The sequence below is a fragment of the Protopterus annectens genome, chromosome 17.part0 (genome assembly GCF_019279795.1).
Source record: "Protopterus annectens isolate FY-2018-M chromosome 17.part0, PAN1.0, whole genome shotgun sequence".
NCBI classification, from domain to species: domain Eukaryota; kingdom Metazoa; phylum Chordata; order Ceratodontiformes; family Protopteridae; genus Protopterus; species Protopterus annectens.
The window spans coordinates 371,375,657-371,400,434 of NC_056751.1; the positions used below are offsets into that span (position 1 = coordinate 371,375,657).

At 38.7% G+C, this 24,778-nt stretch overlaps 1 protein-coding gene across 1 annotated transcript in view; it reads right to left on the reverse strand.

Moving 5' to 3' along the window:
* The window catches only part of CHKA (choline kinase alpha), a gene marked incomplete in the record, with an annotated part of 620,299 nt that overhangs the window by 204,275 nt on the left and 391,246 nt on the right, over window positions 1-24,778 (reverse strand). Inside the window, 2 exon segments of the mRNA XM_044059444.1 lie at window positions 7,182-7,315; window positions 18,874-18,987. Of these exon segments, the coding sequence (XP_043915379.1) occupies window positions 7,182-7,315; window positions 18,874-18,987 (248 nt within the window).

A 24,778-nucleotide genomic window follows, 5' to 3' on the forward strand; every position in this document is an offset into this window, starting at 1 on the left:
CCTCCTGATGACAGAACCCGTAATAGCGGCCCTGCAGGAGGCCTCCAAAGAATCAAAACCACATTGCAAAGTATGCTTTCCAACTTGTTTAGCTGCATGCAATAAATCCTGCATTTCTTTGTTTTCTGCACATTCAGAATTTATCAACATTTTCTGTTTAAGCAGTGACATAATATATTGCTGATATTTGAGCATATGTAACTGAGAATTTAAAGCCCTTACAGCCAAGGTAGCAGAAGTGTAAATCTTTTTTTCTTATCTGTCCAGTGCCCTGGAATCCCTGTCTGAGGGGGCAGGGTTTTTTGCAGCAGAAGCCTTGACCCCTTTGGGACCCTGAGAGAGTGTTTCTGGGTCAGCAGCAGGGTTTTTGAAGAGGAATTTATGAGAACCAGGAACCCTGTAAGTACCTGTTCAGCTTAACAGGAGCTGGAGGTAAGGAGTCAGGGGTCAGACTGGACTCTGAAAATACATCATCTACAATGTCTAACACAGGTGGAATAGCTAGGGGCCTGTGTTGTGGTAGTAAAAGGAAGTCTCTGAGCCTTTTCTTAGATTCTGAAAATCTTGGCTTCCCCAGTGGAAATGCTCCCTCATGGTATGAAAAGTTTCCCCAAAAGAGTAATCCTCAGGAGGAGAGGCTGAAGGGATAGATTCTTCAACATCAGAATCCTCATAGGGAGGAAGAGAGTATTCCTGATCATAAGAGGAATCAGATGAAATGGAAACCTGATCTGAACATTCTGTCTCTTGCCTAGGCCTTTTATCAGGTGGGGGATGGGAACCCCTGATCAAAGTAATAAAGTCTTCGGCCATTTTGAGCATCTGTTTTTTGGACATGGAGGCCTGTCCATGAGGCTGTTGTGCTGGTTTCTTCGTCTTTAAAGGTGCTTTAGTCTTTGCCTTTGAAGTCGTTTTAATGTATAATTGAGTAGGTCTGAAAACACCCTCAAAAGCAGATGCCTGCTCAGCGGCTCTGGACCCATCTGAGGGAATAGTCTCCAAAGGTCCAATACCTTGAGCTTCCAGCGGCCTAGTCGACTCCACGTGGGAGTCAGTAGCGGGTCTAAAGTAGCGGGCGTCAGGAGCTACGAAGGCGCCTCACTGAGAACCGGCGAACCAGCAAATGGCTTGGAAGAAGCCTCGTCGTCGGTTTTGGACCTCGGATACCTGTTCTTTTATTTTTCTTTCCTTTCATGTGAATTCCGGTAGTCAGAAGGCTATCCGACAACATTGTGTAATTAAATTTTCTGCCAAAATAGCATAATGCAAAATTGTACCGACGCTTAATAGTGCGTTGGTTAAATCTAGCACAAAACCGACAACTAGCAACGTCATGGTCAGGGCCTAGTCTGACATCGGTCTGGAGCAAGAAAAAAAGTTTCCCCAACGGGGTACTTAGCTTTTAATGAAGACTTCGGATCTGAAACTCTAACACGAAAATCTCAGGAGTCGGCCAACCGGCACTTGCTTACTGCTTATGCTTCGGGCACTGCGCAGCAAGAAAGACTGAAGAAAATAGCGTCGGCTGCATCTTTTATACCCCTGGCACACTGACGTCAGGGAAGAGGCGACAGCAACCGACGCTGGACCTAGACTTTGGAATTCAGGCCGACTGAGGGTAGCCTGCCAGCAGGATAACCCAAGTGTAATGACTGCAACAGTGAAACACGAAGAACATCACCTGGTGTATGACTGGCAGCTGAAAAGTTCTGAGGGATGGTGCATGCAGATGTCACTTTCATGGCCCACATTCCTGCCGACAAGTCAGATGCCCGACACCTTGAGGGACTGAAAAACTTTGGAATACTGGCCGGATGTACGCGAAAGGATGAAGGGTAAGCCCCCATGTAGAATAATGCAACACTGGAATAGAAGAACATCTATAGTAATCATTGCTGCTATTAATCCTGGCAGTTGAAGGACAAAACAAGCTGAAACTTTGTCCTGAGAGTATCACTCAGAGCTGAGTCTCTGAATCCTGTGAAGCAGGAGGGTGACCAGGCAAGACCTTGTGATGAATGTTGCTCCTATGAATTCCAGGCTTTGAGCAAGTTCTAGTTTTGACTTCTCTTTGTTTACTGAGATCCCCAAGTAGCTTTCTAGCTGTATAGTGCAAAGCGTGAAGCAGTAGATGCTCGGTGGGGGCAGTACAGAGCCAATCGTCTAGATATGGAAACACTCAGAATCCCTGCAACACTCAGAATCCCTGCAGTCTCAGGTAAGCTGTTACCACTGCCATACATTTGGTGAACACTATGGGGGCTGTGGAAAGACTAAAGAGCAGTGCTCAAAATTGGTAGTGATTGGCTCCCAACTGGAACCAGACATATTTCCTGGAGTGTTTGTCCATTTATATATGGTAAGACATGTCCTGGAGATCTATCGAGCACATCCAGTTTTCTTTCTACTGAAATGGGAGGATAGACTGAACTGTAACCATCCGGAATTTGGTTTGTCTGACAAACTTGTTTAGGATGCTGAGGTCCAAAACTGGCCCCCAGTCCCCTGGATTTTTTTTGGCACTAAAAAGAACTTTGAGTAAAATTCTGACTATCTGGTCTGGTGGGACTAACGGAATGACTTTTTTGGAGCAGCTTTCGGATTTCTTGTTCTGCCACATTCCTCTGACTGGGTGGAACATCAGGAATTCACCTTTGCAGCCTCAAGTAAAGACTGAAAGGGATGCAATAGCCTCTGGTAATTATAGTCTGCACCCAGGAATCGGTTATGGAATGCCACGCTAAGTGGTGCAGAGAAAATCGTCCCTGACTGCCACCAGCGGCAAGCAATCGGGCCCCTCTTCAGGACCGCTGGTAGAGCTGCCCAGAAAAAGAATCTCTGGACCCTTGGATACATGGACCCCCACTGCTCGGCTTTCTCCCTGATGAGTTCCCCCTTTGACTCGAGGGGGGGGGGAGGGACTCGCCACATGCATCACAGAAAGGCCCTTGGGATTTCCTGAATCACATCTTTCCACTTTTCCGTTTCCTAGAGTAAGAATGTTGGGGAGTATTAAAACGTACGGCCACAGCAGATAGGGTCTTGCTGTCCTTCTCACACTTGGCTAGTGTGTGTAACCTTTTGACCCAAAAGAAAGGAGGCGTCAACAGGAGAGTTGACAAAGGAAGACTTGAAAGGGTCTGCAAAGTTGCAAAAGTCATCCAGCCATGACGTCTCATGAAAACTGCACCCGCTGCTCTGGCCACCACTTCGGTTGTATGGGAAATTAATCACATGGATGAGTTAGATATGGATTCCAGGGTGGCAAGCTGCGAGGCAACTTTGGCACGTATCTCAGACAACTCGTGCCAAAGTTCCTGAGAGTTCCATGATCAGGTCTCTCTGGAGATGGGTAAAATGTGCCAAGTAGTTCAACGACCAAATGGCAAAGGGTGATGAGGAATAAACCCACGTCCCTAACTTGTCCATTGTCCAAGACTCCCTGTTTGGAGGCTGGAGAGCAGAACTCTCCTCAGAGTTCTTTTTTCATGGCTGCCGCCACCACCACAGCATCTACTGCCAAGCCTTTGGACCAATGTGGGTGATCCTGTGTAGGAGACAGTATTTTGTCCGGTCTCTGGGGGATTGGCTCAACAGTATCAGGAGTCTTCCAAGAGCAATGCACGATGAGCTTGACTAACTCATCTGCAGGTGGGGTCACCCTGGAAGTAGAGGATCGAGAACGGAATGCCTGCAAGAACACAGATTCATCAGAAGAAGGGTTAGTGAGCTTCCAGTCACCCCTCTGTTTCAGCATCTACAGTATGTCTCCAAAAGGAGACATCCTCAGGGGGCAACAGTGGGGACCCTTTTGCCTCATTGTAATCGGTATCTTCGGTGAGAGACTCCTCAGGGGAGTCAACATGCTTCCTCTTGCACGATCTCTTACAGGGTGGCTCTTCAGGGAGAGCATCTGAAGAGGACTCCTAAGACAGGGTGCCCTGTGGTAGGGTATCTTGCTACTCCTGTGCCCAATGTCCCAGCATAGTAGACTGTGTCAGCCGCGGAAACTGAGGCATGTACAAGTGGCATTGCAGCGCCAAAGGGGCCAGCTTTGAACCTGCTGAGGCAAGTCCCCTCTACATAACCTGGAAGCCGGGCCCACCCCCAAGAGGGATTGGAGCCCAGAACTGAGGAGGACAACCTCAGAACCGGGGTCACACTCCGCTCCAACAAACCTGCCTCCAGGGAAGGAGCCGCAAGAGGACTCAGAACTGCCAGAGCAACCAGAACCATAGATATAAATCCATGCCATACTAGGGGTCACGATGTCGACAGACCAGTCACAGTCTTGAGAATGGGTCGGCTCTGATTGAGCCATGGGCCACAGGGTAGGTTCCAGAACCATGATAAGATCCACCAGTGGAACTGAAGAAGCTGGCACTCGGGTAGGAGTCAGCATTGTGGGCTCCAAAACCTGTGTGGAGGTTGAAGGAGGAATATATGTTGGAGTCTGTTGAGAAAAGTCCTCAGCTCCAGGTGGGAGGGAAGTTTTAGATGGAGTTGGGATGCCTCTGCCCACTAGGAGCTGATCCACAAGTCTCACTACATCAAGCTCCAAAAGGCTCCTGGTGGAATGGGCTGACATCCCAGATGGAGATTCAGGCTGACAGAGGAAAGGACTTAGCTGATGTCCAACAAAGGGATCAACTGACTGAGAATATCTGGTCCTGGCTACTATCTCAACCTCCGGCATTGTGTTCAAAGGACCGGAAGGTTGTGATGAGGAGGGGGAAGTGACCAGTTTTAATGGAGAGACTATTTTTGGTGCCAAGAGGATCTGTGGTACCATGGAAGATGTTGGTTCTGTGGTAGAAGCAGTCACTGTAGGTTCCATGTTCAAGGACGGCACCATGGATGGAGTTTTAGACTCCAGTGCCAACACAGCCAAAATTAGTTTAGCTATCTTTGGTTCCGGTTCCATATGAACCTGGGCCTTAGTGGTTTTCAATTCGTGAGGATGAGAAGACAAAGGTATTAACTGGCTCCTCCTCTTAGACTATTTTTAGGAGGAGTTGAGACCTCTGCCTCAGATAAAGCCTCCAAGAAAAGTTTTTTTAAAAAAAACTTCAGAATTAGTTTATTCTTTCACTCGGCTAAGGTATGGGCAACTAATGCCCTTACAGAGCTCACACAGGGGTTGAACATTTAAGTGTGGTACCCCCAGGCAATAGACACAGGAGAGATGGCCATCAGACTTTGCCATCTTCCTACCACATTTATCACACTGTTTGAAACTAGCAAGTTCCCTTTTTGTCCGCTATTATACCAATATCCAAACAATACCAACAGTAATTCAACATTAGCAAAGATATAGTGTCACGATACACCACACACACACACACACACACACACACACACACGCACACGCACACGCGCACACGCACACACACACGCACACACAAAGGAAACTTTTTTTTTTAATTACCAACAATGGTAAAGGAGAGAAATACCTACGTGGATAATAGAAAGGAATACCAATGATGGTAAATATAAATTACCAAAGAGTAAGGGAAAGGGAGGGACTGTACCAACGATGGTACTAAGAAATACCAAAAACGTAAAAGGGCAGGAATTTTCACACAAGTAAAATATCAGAAGGTGTAAACAACTATGAGTAAAGGCGTCATGAGTAATTATAAAAGCAAAAGGTCAACATTTAGAGAAAAAAAACCACTTAGTTTGAGAGCTGGCCTGATGTGTCTTGAAACACCATGTGGCAAACGAGATCTGAGGAGATGAGGAGAGGGGCACTATAGGTAACCTTAGCTCGAGAGTTTTTGGCTGCTGCAAACTTACTATATCGGCTGAGTCAGTTCCAAGGAAGGAACCAAGACCCATCTGTCATGCATGAATGAAGAACATCACCATCAGATCAGTACTTTAAGGATATCAGTGTTTCACAAGATACAATCATGCTTACATGCACTCTTACTTAACAGGCAATTTGTGGAATCAGCACTTCATGTATGGGCATGTTTTTGGGTGTGTTAATAAACCATAGATGCTAATGAAAATACAGACAGCTGGACACTTTGCAGCCACAGTAAAGAAGGCACTCCAGCCAGGAACTAAAACAGACAACTAAGCTCTGTGAGGTAGCAATGCTGATTATTGCACTACTATAGCATATATCAACATAGCATAAGCACCCATGATTTAGACATTTTGCGACCTGTTCTTGGTAACTGTCTCTGAAAAGTATGGATGCCAGCATCATACAGGTTCATATTTAAAGCTCTGACGATAATGTCTTTAAATGTTTTGTACCCAGAAATAGTCTGTTTTGTTGTACATCCTTCCAGACTCACATTCCTTTCAAGATGTAAAACTTTAAATTTGTTCCAGTTTATAACACATTAGTAGTCATTTTAGAATGCTCTACAATGCAGCTTATAACGGTAATCCATAAACAAATCATTTAAACATATGTCTACATGTTTGCTGCTTAAATGTGATAAAAAATAAATTTTCCTTGATGAATAATTCACTGTTTTGACTATGACAATTCTATTTTAAATATTTCATTAAGGCAATTTAAATAACAGTATATAATGTGTACACACTTGTCCAGTTGTATTATTACTGTTTGTCATAAGTAGCACTCTGGAACATACCTCTCAACTGTCCAGATTTTCACAGACTATCCAGACCTTTGCCTCACATTTTTAGTCTGCTCCTCTTAAATAAATGTGTGGCATTCTGGCAAATCACTGAGGACTGAAGTCACTAACTAATGACAGACATTTGAGTTTGACCTCAAATCATTCAGAAAATGCATACCAAGTTTATAAGATCAATATTTAAAATCCGTCCACTTTTAGGCTGCTATCCTCCCATTATTTTTGGTTTTGTCCAGATTTGTCTGCTAAGAAGCTGCGAGGTATGTGCTGGAAGCACCTTTCCAAGAGCATACAATTAAAATTACATGCCATTTACTATTTCAGTATCCAACATAAAGAAAAGGAAATATAGGTATGTGGAATAATTTGCAGCAATGATTGACTGACTGATTGGTTGGATTCATTCACTGACAATCCAGTTTTGTGAAAATGTAAAATAAGTTAGATAAAACAAGGGCTTACTTTGTCATAGTTCCAAACAGCCACTTGGGTTCATTCATTCACTGACAATCCAGTTTTGTGAAAATGTAAAATAAGTTAGATAAAACAAGGGCTTACTTAGTCATAGTTCCAAACAGCCACTTGGGTTCTTTGTTGAATGGCATTTTCATGGCATGGAACACTGCCATTTTCTGAGCTATCTCTGCAGAAATATCAGGCAAGCACAGCTCGTCAGTGGCTAGCTTTCTACTCTGTAATAAGCACATAAATAGAAAGATGTATTAAGACAAAATGAAAAATCTGACATATGAAAACAAAATCTCACTGCAAGAAAGAAAGAATGCTGAATTTCTGATAATATATAATAAAGTGTTAGCCAGAAATTGGCAAACATGCCTTCACATTCAGTTCATTCATTTTCCAACATGTGTATTAATCATTTCTTTGTTATGGGGGAACTGGTCCCAGTCCCAGCAAGCAACACGTGTAAGGCATGGAAGGGAAGCCAGGTCCATTCATTGTTGCACTTGAATGGACTGTACCTAGACCTAAAGTCGGCTTACAGGATCATGAGTTTAACTGCCAAAATGTCTTTGGGATGTAGGAAGAAACTGCAGCCCTAGCACACCCTACATGTATACAAGAAAGACACAAGTTAAACATCTCAGCCAGGTACAGAAACAGACACTGTGTGGTGTCAGTTTGTTTTAAAATAAACAAACATTCTTCTTTCATTAGAGATTCAAAGTCACATACAATGGTGTTACCCATAACTAACCCTTACATAGTTTTACCAAATGAACTGGATAAAGAAAATGAAGAACAAATGTAAACAGAGGGAAATAAAGATCATAAATAATAAACATACAGAAAAATGATAACGTCTTATAATACAGGCAAGGGAGAAAATGAAATACAGAATAAAAATACGGTACAAAGCCAGTCCCATTAGGTTAAGTATTATAGCAAGATTTTAATCAATGGATGGTCAGAATACAGTTCATTAACCTAAGTTATGGACAGGCAAATGTGACGTATGGGGATGAATAAATGCTTTTTGCAAGTGTATGACTGTTGTGTGATGCTGTGTATGGGTTAAGCAAGCCATTGTGATGTCCTATTTTAATACAGAATGTTTTACATAAAAATTAAGTGCTTTAGATAGGTGTGGTGGGTTGTGAAAGCTGTGCCAGTCTATGTTCATGTGTATCAGTAGTTATGGCAGTTATTGATGTGTATGAGTGATATCGCATGCTTCTGCAACATGGTCTGTTTAGAGAGGTGATTTGTCCTTGTGTTGCTGTTACCATGCTGTAATAAAGTAAGGGAGTTGGGGATGAAAGTCTCAATTTGTGGGTGTGAAGATGTGCAAATAAATGTGTGCCTCTATTTTTACTTGTCTTTTGATATAATACTTCCATTGGTTTTACTTACTGCAGTTGCAACTCACTATGGTACAGTCAGGAAGTGTCAGGAAATGTAGGTTCAACATTTGTAAAATTTGATGCATTTCCATAAAAGTCATTATCAGCTGTAAGAAATACGAGATGAGTTCAAAAGACAGCTTGGATCCCTTGCATAAAATAAGCATGATACATTCTTCCAGATACATTTACTCCTCATATGAAACTAGACAAGACTGGCCAATCAATCAGTCTGGCCCTCAAATGGGCAACTCCATAGTAAAATTAAAATAAATGCAATCTATTATGAAATCTAATAAAGATGGAATGTGCTTACTGATGGCATTCCATTTCATCCAGTATAACGCAGATGGAGTGTTTCTCTGTCTAGTCCTCCTCCTACTTAACGTGCATGCATACTAAATCAGTGTATTTATTAAGTGACCTACATGTAAGCACAGAGAAGCACCATCCTAACTGCATCAATACAAACGTCACCCTGTTCTCCTATTTTCTACTGTCTATACTACTTTGATCAGTAATGAACCCACCCATCTGTCAAGAAGCAAAGATATTTACACTGGGTCTCCCCATTTTTTGCAAGACTTGTGATAAAGCCTTATGCCACTGCACATTTTCCTGCCAACTGTCCAACTTCCGTTACAGAACATGCAAAAGCTTCTTCACAAAGGTCATTATTCACAATAACGGTTTTCTTTTTGCCTTACCTGGTTACTTATAAATAATCCACTATTCAGTCCACAAGATATGCAATGCTCTATAACTGAAACCTTACATATTAGGTGAGGTGTACACTTGAGAGAGCCTACCAGCAGATAAAGTCCCTGTCAGCATTCAGCTTCCTAATCTTTTAACTCAATTAGTCTATATAATGTCTGTACGGACCCCTTACCTTTTTCGTGCATTTATTTTTTAGGAAGCCTTACTGCAATTCATTCACTATTCAAAAAATGTTGCAAACATATTCTGTATATGTTGAAAACTGACTGACATCTCTAATTCTGACTTTCAACTCTCACGTTTTGAGTTTTTCATGCTTTACACTACATTTTTCAGGTTTGGAAGCTGACCAAATATCTTATCTTTCACAAAGTGCAATATTTATTCAGTCAGTTTCTATTTTTATTGAATTTCATGTCCATTTTATGCCATCAACTATTTTCCTTAGTAGTGCAGGAACCAAGGAGAATAATTTTATTCAAGTATTAAAACAGACAGTACAACAACAAGAGGCTTTTGCACTGCGCTTCATCAGGTTTATAAAAGTGTCTTGGGACAGTTCATTCCTTGGTCACTGAACTAGGGCAAGGAGTTCCATTCTAAGAAGGATAAGATAGCAATTTGATCAAGAAGCTGTCCGCACTTCCACCTTCAAGTTGAATACATCTAGTTTGAAAATAGTCTTTTAGTGAATAACATGGTTTCAGCATCATCTCAGAAGGTGAAATCATCCACAGTCAACCAATTCAGGATACGCAGCATTAGGTGACTGTGGAAATGTAGAAACTTTGACAGGAAATGTTCGGATTACTAAGCATGTATTAAAATAAAGGGCATTCATTTTACTTATATATGCTTATGCAGGGTAGTGCTCTGATCAAAACGGATCAACCGCAGGCACAGTCTGAGCGAAAAATATTGTTTCACAGTTTAAAATGTAATAAAAGTAGCACAACTGGAAAATGCCATGACAGCAAGTACACACATTAAGATAATAACATCAAAGTTAAAATTGAATACAAGAGCAGTTAAGCAATTCAACATACATATCAAATAAATAAACATTATTTAAAAGAATGTCATTTACTTTATGCGCAATACAATTCATGGGTCACTGAGAAGTCAGAGAAGTGGGGGAAGATAAGGCAAATTAGAATTAGATAAAGGGATTGGAGATTAGGTGACTTACTGATTGGGAAGAAAGGCACACTGGGTTTGTTTTAGTTGGTATATTGTAAGTTTGACTCTGAACCTGGAGTAGACATTAATTTGATAACGATCTTAGTTCTACTATTTTTCTATGCGGGTATGGAAGTTGAGTGACTGATTGTGCCAAAAGCTAAAATATTTGAAGGAAGCACTTGTTTCCATCTTGGAGCTGTTTAGATCTGAAATAAATATGTTGACAGGACAATGTGGTTATAGTTTGTGAGAAGTTAAGTATTAGCTTATGGTTAATTAGCCACTAGTGCAATAAGTGTAGATCTGACTGAAATTAGGATTAAATTTGAGAGCAAGAACGATAAGACCTACAGATGACCATGCTATCTGCATACAAGATAAGAGGGAGTACTGGAAAGCTTGCTGTCCATTAATAAAGGGTATAGTTATAAATGTTCAGATTTCTCGTTTGTTCCTGTTCCCAACATACATTTAAAGGAGCTGAATGATTTCCAGAACCTCATAGAAGTCAAGTGTGTGGATCTACAATGGATAGCCACTGCCAATTTGACAGGGGCCCAACTATGGCTCTCAATAATGGGCAATCCATCTGGAGCAGCAAATCAGGTCCCAAATAGTGGCCAAAATTATCATCCAGACAATTTTTCATTGCTGCACCACGGAACAAGTCAGAAATAATTGCTATACTAAAACCGCACAATTACAGTACATGACAATTTAATAGCAGATAAAGACCTGAGTCTTCAGTCATAGGCATATTAGGGTGGGGCAAAGGGGGAAGTTACCCAGGCAGAAGGTGTTAGGGGTCACAATCTGCAGATGCTGATGGGGTGGCAGTACAGTACTGGCATTCAAATGAATAAATGTAGACACTGTATGAGCAGTCATGGCTTGAACATTGAAGTGCTTTGTGTGTAGTTTTAGAACTGTAGCAAGCAGCTTACTACATTTATAGCAAGAGGTTTGTTACAGTGCAGAACAGTTTTTTTTTTGTTTGGTTTCTGGTCCTCAAATTTGAGAGGACATGTTTTGTGGTCCTCAACTTAGAGTTCAGGGAAGCATTTGACCAGGGAACTACATAGTTAGCTATAGTTCTGTCACCAGCATAAGGAATATGCACAAAATAACATAGCAATTTTACCAAGGTAATGTATACTAATTACATACAATGTGTACAATGTGTTCCAGATGTACATTTTACATACAAGCAGATTAAATTCCAAGAGAACAGTCTTGTAGTCTGCAGAAAAAAAAAGATGTATGGAACAGCAAGTAAATAATTTTACTATTTACCTTTAAAAAAGTGGTTGTTAGATGTGTACTGTACCAAGTGCTTTTACACTTGTAAGCTTTTTGCTCCATGAGAAGTGATATACACAGAGTACATTTTACTTTCTGATATGTGAGAGTACCAAATTTCAACTTATTAGAGTAGTTCTGGAGAATGCTCATTTTGTGATTTTAAGGTGAAAATGAGGTCCGTTTAACAAGAGACCTTCTTAAGTATTAAAGAATATGATGTTCCTCATGCTGCTGCAGTGCCAACAGGCTGCAGTTCCTATGTATGTTGGATGGGTTACTTGGGTACAGAGCACCTGCTATGAGGTACCCTGTCCCTGGACAACAACTCCCCATGATAGCAGTAATTACTTCTAAGACAGCTCCACCTATAAATACAGCTAGGTCTCATGAGTGGCTTTGATAAGCTCTATACTTCTAGATTTTGAGCTAAAGAGAGTGATGAACCATAAAGATGCTGTGATCATAAAAGACCCATTCTTAGGAACCAATGATGTCTTAAATCATATTAGCTAACACACTATGTTGCTACCAGAAGCTTTGAAAGTCATTAATAGAAAATAGTATATTTAAACAATATCAACTGTAAAGACAGTTAAGTGTCATAACACTTGGATTTCTAGTTAATTTCCCGGTTAGGGTAGCTTCTGAGCAGACTATGTATGCCATCCCACCATCCATATGGGTTATCACCAGTCAACACTTCCATGTTACATCCCAAAGAAATGTCAACAGGTGAACTGTCAATCATCTAAATGTATTTCTTCCAGGTGTGTATGCAGCATGCATGTGAGTTTGAGTATGCCTTGCAATGGACTGGTAACATTTCCATAACTGGTACTAATCTGCCCTATGCATGTTGCTTGCTAGGATTAGGCTTGCCTCACCTATGACACAGAAAATGATAGGATAGGTGCTAGAACATAAATGGATGGATTAAAATTGCAGACATATGAAACAACTGAAATGTGACACTCCAGTTACTTAAGTATCAATACTGGATGCATTTACACAAATGTATACAAAAGTGCTGGTTAATGAACAAAATACTTGAAAACGCTATTTCTCAGATGAAGACATGCCTAAAGAACATTAAAGAAAACTGCTGTTAAATCTTAAAAAAGAGGTAATTAGACATTAGATTTTGCATGAAGCCAAGAAAAACATTCCTTACAGAATGATACCTGCAGACTCACATAACAGAAACACCATTATCTGCAACCGCAGACAAATACTTCACTACCACAGGTGGTACTTTATTAGTTTGCCTTTTTGAAGTATTTATTTGCTTTTATCTCTGCATGAACATAAATTTCTAGATGTGGTTAGGTTTTATTTTATACAGAGCTTGATTATAAGCCTTATTGTAAAGTTGAACTGAAGTCAAGAACATAACATTTAATAATCTGACTTTCAGGTCATTGGCACTTATCACAACAGTGTCTTAAGTTTTGCCAGAAACCCCTCTATCAAGCGAGGAAATTAGCAATCAGAATTTCAGACATTCCATTTGCTAAAACAAACTAAACCTCTTTATAAACAATGAATTTAGTCCAACAAAAGCTCTTATTTTTAAAACAGCATTCCCAACACTCTCGTACAGTGAGTAACACTCCAATACTCCTGTACACCAGGTAAAGAAGTTAAATGTCAATACACCTCGCAGTTAACTAAATGAATGAGCAAACTAACTGCTAAATTAAAGAGAAAACAGAAGTCTGAGCCCAGCAGTGGCCTGGCTGACCACACTGTTTCCCAGAAATTTCAAGCAACTTCCCAGAAGAAACAGAGCCGAACCAATAAGCAAGCCAGCAGACAGGACTGCATTCACAGGAATACAGTACACAATTCCACTGCATTCACGGAATCAAGTACAGAATTCCACACAGCAAGACAAGTTAAAAAATAACAGATATTTGATATGAACAGATCTGTCTAGATGTAATTTTGTTCATGTTCAATCGGTAGGTTCCACAGATAAATTCCTCTGTTCCCAGCAACACACAACAAACTGCTGCCAAATGTAGCAGCCATTTTGAGCCATCTTTAAATACAAGAGACATAAAAAATCTGTGTTGTAAAAACTTATAAAAATGAAAAAGGTTGCTGTATAGTCTTGAAGTGTTGGACTTTAATTAGCAGAAGTATGTTCTGCTTAGGCTGAATAATAAAATGTAATTGTTGGACTGCATCTGAAAATAAATCTGCAGGGCAAAAGCCTGTGAACTTGGAAAGATCATTTTAACAATTGGCCCTAGGCGCCGAGTATGTGCATGTGTGTGCCTTCTGTGGAAGGTTGGGCACTGAGCTGGCAACTCACCACTGTAAAACTCCACTGCCAATCATGAGCCGAGAGGTGATCTGCTGTGGCGACCCCTAACTGGGAAAAGCCGAAAGAAGAAGATGATTTAACTATCTGAAGACAGTGGTAAGACAACTGTAAGGCTTGCAGACAAAGGTTATGAACATAATAACAGAGTCTGAAAGTAGCCAACCAGCAACAGTAACAGACTACTATGGCAGTTAGCTGGATTGTGGATACAGACAATTTAGAAAAGGAGCAGACACTCTACTGTTATATTAAGGAAAGTGTTTCTAATGAATAGAAGCTATTTAGCCACACATGGTTTGTTATACTCAGTTCTGATTAATGCAGTGATTTTCTATTCTGGATTACATCAGTAATGATTAAATAAATGCAAATGATCTACAGGTCACATTTATAATGGATTTTGTATGTGTGTGTGTGTGTGTGTGTGTGTGTGTGTATGGTGAGAATGCATGCATACATGTTTTAATGACAATATTCAAGGTTGTGTTCTATGTGCGCAACAGTATTGTAGCAAAACTGCATCTATAATTGGGGTTTCAAATAAGTTTATTATGCACACCCTAAAAATACATGCTAGCCCTTACACTCTTCATATTAATTGTCATCAGACCTTACAAATAAATGTTAAGACATCTACCAATGGGGAAAAAAATAAGTAAGTGACTTGTCTTATTGGCAAGGAGGACTGATGTTTTCATTTTAGTCTAAAGTATTAAATATATAATACACAAAAGCTATTGGGCCAGTCCTTAAGAAAAATGAGAAACAGGTTTCCAAGGCTTGTTTAGCATGTGAGGGTCAAGGCTTTCTCAGGGAACTACAGGACAGTTCTAATCAGGCAGTCTGATTTAATAGTTAAAGCCTTTATTCATAAAGTGCACCACAGCCTCATGTTAAATCCTTTAAATTGAAAAAAATGTATAAAAATACCATAGTTATCAGCACAGTATCCAGTGCAGTAAAAAAATCCCATACTATGCAATCACAAATAAAAATGTTTCTTAAGTATAAACATATAGAATTAAGGTATTTATAGTGACAGGATATTATGACTAGAAAATAACAGAGCATAAATTCCCAAGATATGTTAGAAGATTTGCTTGGTCAATTTTTTCTTTATATATTTTAATAGTTAATGACTTCATGCATAGCAAATTTACTAAATGCTAATAGAAGCCCCCTACCCCATTTGCTTATACAATTAGATATAGGTCAGAGGACACAGTCAAATCTTTGTTATTATGGTATGCAGAACATTATACTACATTATAGTTATGAGTTACCAATTCTGCTACATTTATTTTTATGTACAAGGAATTGCTTGTTATCATTGTCTTTCTTTTAGCGGTTTCTTTTAGTCATGAGACTATATATTTCCAGGATGTATTTCTCCTCTTGTATGCATTTCAATTTTCAGTTTAAATCTTACTCACAACTGGTAAATGTCTTGGCATATATTTGTAAGTTCTGATTATACTGAATACAAAGAATTTAGGGGCTAGCATTTATTCTTACAGGATGTGCTTATACAGTTATTTGAAACCCCAATTGTAGACGCAATCTTTGCAACATAGCATTATGCATACACAGCACAACAGCCTAGAATAATGTTATTAAAGCTCAAGTGCTGAACTTACATATACTCATTTAATGAATGGGAAGGGCTAAAATCACTTGGATCCTTAAAAAGGCAGCATTAATGAAGATAATCTAATACTGAACTTCAATAGTCACCAATGTCCACTGTTGTGGTCAGCATCCATCTGCCATTGCTGTGAACAGCCAAGATAATGCCCCACTCTCAGATCACAAGAATGCCAGGACCTCTTTGAAGACTTCCAAAGGTTATTCTATGCAACATCATAAAAATGCTCTTTTACTCAGGCATCCACTTCATTGACGATCCCCACAGCTGCCCTTCTAAACTAACATATCAGGCATATTACTTGACCCTCTCACTAGTACTGGAATAAAAGGCTTTTTTTTAACTTGAAAGTTTCCATTACTGCAAGTGCCTGCCACTGATTTCTAAAGTTACATCCATAAAAATAAAACAGTTGCATTTTGGCCGCAGCTCCTTGCTGCCTTAAATATTATAATCTGGAAAATGATCACTTTAGATTTTTCATCCTAGACCTGCCTTAGTATATAGAAAAAGCTTTTCTGAAGGTGAGAGATGAAGCATTCACTAGGTGTTCCCTGAGCACCTTCATATATATTTGAATTTTCTGTCACTGCAGCCATCTGCTCCAACTCACCACCAAGTGGTAAACAGTTGACAGCTCAGCCACTCTCTTGACCCATCTGTCCAGAAAATTCTTGCTACAGGTCTAGTCATGTGACTATAATAGCAGCCTATGGCCTTCAGCCCAGTGTGCTCTAATATTGATTACACTTACTAGACGCACTGTGATTAAAACATAGTGCTTATTATACACAACTTATGACTAGTGAAATAGTCCTTTTAACAGTTTACTACTTAGGCCCAGAGCAGGCAAGCTAGGCCTCCCAGTCACATGCCTACAGGTACATTTGTCATGAATGCCGAACCCTGTCACTAGATCTATGGATCAGCAGGCGATATTCATCCTGCACAACAGCCATGGTATCCATGAATGCTGAATGCTACGATTACCTGTTTAATGCATATGAACAAACAATGAGAGTTCTCTTCTCTGCAACTTGCAGTCCCAACTAAATGGTTATTTTTACGGACAGAAATTCCAACTGTGCACCATCTACTTGGAGGTTTGGGAGTATACTAATACTAACCCAGGACTTTTCTATTTAGCATTTACAGAGATAGTACAAGTGGGTAAAGCTTTGTTTCTGCTGAAGCCCATAGGAGAAAAAGCTCCATAGAAAATGTATATCATCACACAAAATACAAATAAGCGCTATATTACAATATTGTAAGAGGCAAACACAAAATCATGATATAGGTACAACAGAAGAAATAAGATCAAGTAAGCATTCAGTCTCGTGACTCTGTGCCTAAAATATACTTAGGTACCTCTTAATTAAAATGCACTACACACAACAAATAAACCAGCTATATGAAATTTTGCATAACACAGCAAGATAGCATTGATACTATCCTCTGACCTATATAAAACTGTATGAGCAAAAGGGGAGTAGCTTCTATTAGAATTTAATTAATTTACTATTCAGGAGATATAACTATTATAACTATTAAGCTATATAAAACAAAAAACTCACCTAACAAATCCTTTGAACACACACAAAGATTATATATATATATATATATATATATATATATATATATATATATATATATATATATATATATACACATATATATACACACACACACACACACATACACACACACACACACATACCTATATACATAAACACATGCACATTGGGACATGCACTGAATAATGCGTGCTCTAATGGAATCAGCTGAATTAGGAGCAGAGTTAAGAATTATTAGAGCAGTTCATCTAACAGACAGAAAGTGTACACAGGAGGCTGAAAAAAGCCTCACTGTTTCAAGGAGAGGGAAATTATATGGTTTGAAGTATTTGAGTATAACAGAGGTATTGATCAGTGGAAGTAAAAAGGATGGAATAAAAAGTTTTGTTTGTTTAGAAATACAAGCAGTTTAGCAAATTCTAAAATGAGTTGTAGATCATTATTTGTCTGGCCTCTCCCCTTGAATCAATTTTGAGCCTAGTATAAAGTTCAAGGCAACGGATATTTTACAATAAAGACTATATACTGAAATAATTAAATACAGCATATAATGAACTAGAACTTCTTCACATATGTATGAATGTGTTCTTTTCCCTTTTTATAAAAAGTGCATGCACACATATATCATACACACACACACACACACACACACACACACACACACACACATGATTACCTAATGAAAGAAATGCTCAAAAGACCAAACAAATAAAGATTTACCTTTTAGATAAAAATCACAAAATAATGAAAAAACTCAGAAAAACACTACTTTATGTAACCAACATGCCCTGCATTTTATATATATATATATGTATGTATGTATATGTGTATAAACTTATTTATATATACACATAGATATCCACCCAGAGATCCCACAACAATGGGGAAAGGGCAAACACTCTGTGCCTGCTGTACCACAGTCTCACACATGCATCAGGCAGAAATAGCAAAAAAAAGAATGTTTGCTAAAATCATGTATGCATATACACACACACACACACATTTCAATTAACTATCAACATGATATTCCACTAAAGCTGTAGGGTGAGGGATGGAGTCTGTGTGCACGTGTGTGTGTGTGCGCATGTGTGCACGTGTGCATATGTGTGTATGACCTGTACAACATTTCAATAGGCTGATGCAACAAAAATCCACAGAGAGGGCTTCCTTGAATACACTTTTGGCTCATCATTATTTTTCAGATTGTCTGCAGCTTGCCTAATAGGATCAGATGTGTGGATAATGAATACATTGTACTAGCTATCTACTGTAATTTCCTTATAGTGTTAATGAACCTCAGTCTATCTGATCGACCAACTAGCTGCAGTTCATTCAGGTGGCAGAAAATCTGCTGACCTAGAGAAGATGCATTTTTGATTATATACAGTAATAATTCCTGCAGCAAAATAAATTGTTTTGCACAATGTTTGTAGAATCCCATATTAAATCTTAATTAAAATCATGTTTGTATTTACTATTCATTTGTAATGATCTAAAAGTATAAAGACAGGGAATAAAGTTTAATTCATAATACATTTTTGGAACTCAGACTTGAGACATGAAGCAAACTGTCACATGTGATAGTTTCCTTCTCAGTGATATAACTACATGCAACATTATAAATGAAACTCACTGGTATGAACTCTTCCAAACGACCTTGGGGAAAGATTCCATACAGTTTTGGGCCTAGAGATCGTTCAGCCAGAATAGCAAACATCACACTTTCCATTACCATGGCTGCAGTGCCCTGTAAGAAAGAAGACTTTTAAATACAAAACAGCAAAAAATGTATTAATTAAAGCAGAAGAAGCAATCTGTTGTAAACTTTTCTACAGAGTCAGTATTCATGCATCAAGAGTTCTTGCAAATAGCAATGTTATTATAGATTTCAGTGCAGTTAACAATACTACAATTTCTCACTTGTGACCCGATTTGAGACTTGTACAAGAAGCATTTTGATTTAGCATAGACAATATTGTCTTTTATGTATTCATTTACTATTTTAAGACCTATTGTTTCAAAATTAAACCAAGGAGTCTGCATGTCCTCCCCGCAGTCGAGTGGCCTTCGAAAAACATGCGTAAATGGGCATGCCTTCATTGAAGGTTGGGCATCGAGCTGGCACCTCGGCACTGTAAAAATCTACTCCAATCACTAGCGGACCGGATTTCCGCTGTGGCGCCTCCTAACCGGGAAAAACCGAAAGAAGAACAAGGTAGCCAGCTTAGAGTTATCTGATAACCTATGGGCTTCAACAGAATGAAACAAGAATCACATTCCACATTAGTAACTCTGATGACATTTCAGAATCATCCCATTCCAATGTTTTAAGGCTACTACTTGTAGGGATTACCACATATGTACGCAGTATTAAACTTAGAAACAACACACGGATTACCGTATACATCATTAGGAAAACGTTCCTTTGAGAATTTTAGAGATGCACACACTGAAGACAGATAACTTTGTCCACGGAATTCTTTATCATCTACCTGCTTGTCTTGAAAAAAAAGAAAAAAATAAAAAAAAAAAGAAAAGAAAAAAACACAATGCCCTCAAAATTTGTATTGATGAGTTTCAAGCTTTACTTCATTCTACACCTTATTTGTATTTTTAGAACACTGTCTGGCAGTTTAGAACATAGGATTACCCATACAGGTTATTGAGTTTCTTCCAATAGTCCTGAGTTTGGTGCCATCCATCATCACTTTCTTATGATTACCACATACTCTATTTAGATTCTTCTGTTTGTGTTATGCTCCTTTCTTTATTCTCTTGTTTTATAACTAAATACCTAAACTGCATTTATAAATATAACTTTTTATGTAACATTATATTTTTGTTTTGCATTGCCTTTTCATATACAATTAATTTTATAATTTTACTACATCTATGTAGTTATACTGCACATGACTAATTAAAAGGCAAGAATCTGCTTTGAGCTGGGGTATAGATAGACTATAGACTGAATTCATGAAGGTGCCATGACATTTAGATCAGTACGGCAATCTCCTCCACGTTGTGATAGTGAACATGGCCAAAGGATCATGTTCAACCACTGGACATGAACATGGTGGGGGCCATAACAGCACTTTCAACAAAATGAGGATCCGGGAGAAGGGATATACTAGACCACCAGGGATTCATCTGCAAAGTCCTGTAATGGCATCAACGTTACAATGCGAATTGAGGGATAGGGGAAATCACCGAACACCAGGAAATGAAGTTTTGTGATAGCACCAGTGTTACATTGGGGAACAGGAGGTGGGGAGGGACCACCAAAACACCAGGAACTAGTTTAAAGGTCATGATGGCACCAGTGTTACACTAGAGACTGGGAAGTGGGGGAAAACTACCGAACACCAGGGAATATTTTAAGTGCCAAGATGTCACTGACATTATTACAGGAATCAGGGGAAGGGGGACTGCAGTACACCACCAAGGAATACTCTGTAAAATGCCCTAAGGCACAAATATCATAATGGGGATCATAGGTCGGGCAGTGCATTAAACACCAGGAAGTAATCTTTAAAGTGTCATAACAGCACCAACTTTAATACATGGATCTGGGGTGGGGGAACCACTGGACATAAGGGAAGAAAAGAGGTTATGTAATGCCACAGACATCATAAGGGGTATCCGATAGTGGGGACACAATGGACAACAGGGGTGATTCTCTAAAGAGCTGTGCTGGCACCCACATTTTAACAGGATTCAGGGATGGAAGGGTACACAAGACCGAAGCAAAACAGGGCATGCCAAAGCACTGGATGCAATTGTTTAAATATATTCTTTTAATCAATTAGCAATTCAATTAAGCAATTTATAAAATATAACATTTATATAAAATACACACAACTATACTGATATAATAATCTATATATATATATATATATATATATATATATATATATATATATATATATATATATATATATATATATAGTTCCCATTCAGAAGCCTGAAACATCATAAGCCTGAAAATCAAAATCCTGAAACCAAAAGCCTGAAAATTCAGAATCCTGAAAACTCAAAATCCTGAAAGCCCCAAATCCTGAAAGCTCAAAATCCTGAAAGCTCAAAATCCTGAAACTCAAAATCCTGAAACTCAAAATCCTGAAACTCAAAATCCTGAAAACACAAATAATGCTAATATTCCAATACAAAGACACTAATATCTACCAACTGACCCTAACCCTAAGGTCCGTCACTATCACACACTCACCTGACCTGCGCCCTAACCCTAACTCATTTAAACCGCCCCTAACCCTAATTTCTGTCACTATTGCATACATGCCTAACCTGCGCCCTATCCCTAACTCACTTAAACCGCCCCTAACCCTAACATAAAACCAACCGCACACTTACCTGACCCCAACACATGACCTAACACCACAGGGCTAACAATAACAAAGCCACAATGACATCAGTATGTCTATTTTGTGTTTTCAGGATTTTGAGTTTTCAGGATTCTGAATTTTCAGGCTTTTGGTTTCAGGATTTTGATTTTCAGGCTTATGATGTTTCAGGCTTCTGAATGGGAACTATATATATATATATATATATATATATATATATATATATTGAATGCAGCCCTTATAGAGATTACCTATCTATATATATATAAGCAGAATTAGAGCATATTACATTTCAATCTAAAGACAGGCCTAATACTAGCAACAGAATTTAAATCTGGGTAGCCCTCAGGTAATTAATGTACTTGTATTCAAATAATTCAATTAACAGATCATGGTTATTTCTCATATCTTTACTAATCTTGTGACCAACTCTAAACCCCGTCATCAGACCCCTTTTCTTCTATATGTTTAAATAATGCATTAGTACTTACTTTTCCTCAAATATCATAATGATGTGCACTTATTCTTTCCTTTCATTTTCTAGTAGATTTTCCAACAAAAATATTTACATATCACACAGGTAGCAAGATATACAATATTTTCAGTTGTACATGTTGCAAAGCATTTGAAAAATAACTTATTAGCTGGGTCTATAAAAGTTCTACCTTGACAAATAATGTTACAGAAATTACAACGGGGTATATTTTCCCAATTTTATTCAGAGACATCCCTACAGATGAATTTATCATGAATAATCTTTTAGAATAAATATAAATAATTACATTTTACTTATAAATTTATAAATAATTAGAATTTATAAATAAAAATATATAAATAACTTTTATGAATATATCTTTATAATACAGATACTGTTAAATTCCTTTCCTTTTTATTTACAACTTTGGACTATTACCAAATAATGCTTTAAATTCTGGTAACAATATATATGTAAAGACCAATTATTATATAAAATATTCTGGACTTTTTTCATGCACCTATTGTACACTGTTACATATATATTTAAGTTACTGTGTGACTGTTATACATTATTTTCAATATATTTAGAAAAATACAGTTGTATTAAATTCATTTCCTATAAAAACTCTGATAACACTTTTTTGGTCGCTGTTTTTGTTTGTTGGTTCTGCGATACACTCGACCACTACGTCTAAAACCAACGTGCAGTAATGGTATTGCCTACATAAACATCACGTTACTACTGTGACATGCAAATCAGCCATGCAGGTCACTCAAACTGCGATTTAAGAAATGTGCAAATATGAGAGAGTCCAACTAGACATTCCTAGACATGGAAAAAGCATATAGCAAGGACCCAAGAAAACTGATTCGGGATGTTCTGTGATGGTTCAAGGTCCCAGAAGCATTAAGTAGCAGAACTAATGCAGGCTGTGTACAAGTACCCAATGACAGCTCAGATTGTGTTCATACTTGCAAAGGAGTTTCAAGTGGGGGTGGATTAGGGTGTGCTTTGACCCTACTCCTGTTCATACTAGTGATGGACTACATTAGCAGACAAGTCCCAGGTGACAGGTCAATAATTCACCCATATACAAATAATATGCATTACAAGCAGACCTTGAACAAGAACTTCAGCAAATAACGGCCTTAAACGCAAAACTTAAAGTGGGATGAAACGGAGTACAGACAAGACAGTGGTTATGGCAGAAAATGTTGGGAATAAGAAGAAGCCAAAAACTGAAATTGCAATAGAAAGGAAAATAGAACAGGTTAACAGCTTGAGGTATCTGGTTGGTGTGGTTTGGGTATCTGGTTGGTGTGGTTTGGGAGAAGGCAAGTCTGAATGAAGAGGTCATAGCTAGAATCAAAGTTGGTGCCAAATACTGTAAAGTGTCAGGGGCAGTACATGACAGAAGAATGACAAAAGCTAAAAGATAAGGTATATAAAATAACTATCTGACCAGTTCTTCTGTATGGCACAGAAATATGGGTAATGAATGCAGAACAGTGAGAAAGTAAGAGGTAAGAGATAAAGTGGCTGTGATGGGTAGTATGGTACACACTGTGGAACAAATGAAAAAACTGTGGAACAAATGAAAAAATGACCACATCAGACAAAGTAGTCCCAATTGCAGGGAAGGTGCAGGAAAGTAGACGACGAATGAGTTTAGAAAATTCGGAAGACACAGGAAGAAGGCAAGAAAAATGAAGGCACACAGTCAAGAGATGGATGGACTGAGGAAGGACCTGTGACATGTGGACATGACTGTTTAAGAAGGTAGGACTGTGGTACTGAAAGGTGGTGACAGTTGACACGACACCCCTACACAACATAAAATGGGAAAAGTGGGGTTGATGATGATTCCGAATGCAATACTGTAATTAATCTAGAATTACATTATTTGGAAAGGAATGATAGATTATGAGTGTATATAAAACAGTTTGCATATTAGTTCAGCAGAAAATTCAGCATTACTAAAGCAAAAAAAAAAAAAAAAATGACACATCTAATGCTTTATATACAGAAAGTCATATGCAAGATCTATAACAGGATTAAGTGAAATGGAGTTTCCAGAAACTCTGATGTAATTCTTGCACCCAGACTTAACAGTGCTACTTTTGTGGAATGAAAACAAAACATGCTATCTTATAGTGGCTTAATGCCAAAGATTTTCCATGTGAAAGAAATATCCAATTGGTTGATGGTGTTCAACAGGAGTTCGCAAGACAATTTAGAAGTACACTACACAGACTATGACTAATGAGGAGCTATTATATAACTGCACTACATCATTAAGGGGGAAGAAGCTGGCACAGATCTATACAAGGACAGAGCGGCAGATGCATGAGAGATACTGAAGTAACAAAGATTTAAGATCTGAATTAGTGCATTTCCACTATGAGTGGAAAGTGGACAAAGAATGTACTGAGGATTAGAATTATCAAACTGGATTCACCAAAATAAATGGCCAAAAAAATAATTAGTATTACGCCTCCCTGCACCCCCCACACACCCCTAAACTTATACATACCAACTCCATGGCAGCACCAACTTGAAGGGGGAAATTACCCTAAAAAGGGCATCACTGTCTGCACAACCTACCAACAATGATTTCCTGTGGAAGAACTCGGCTTGTCGACAGGTTGAATCTCGACACCTGAAGTCCGAGAGTTGAATCTTCATCCAATAGTAGTATTACA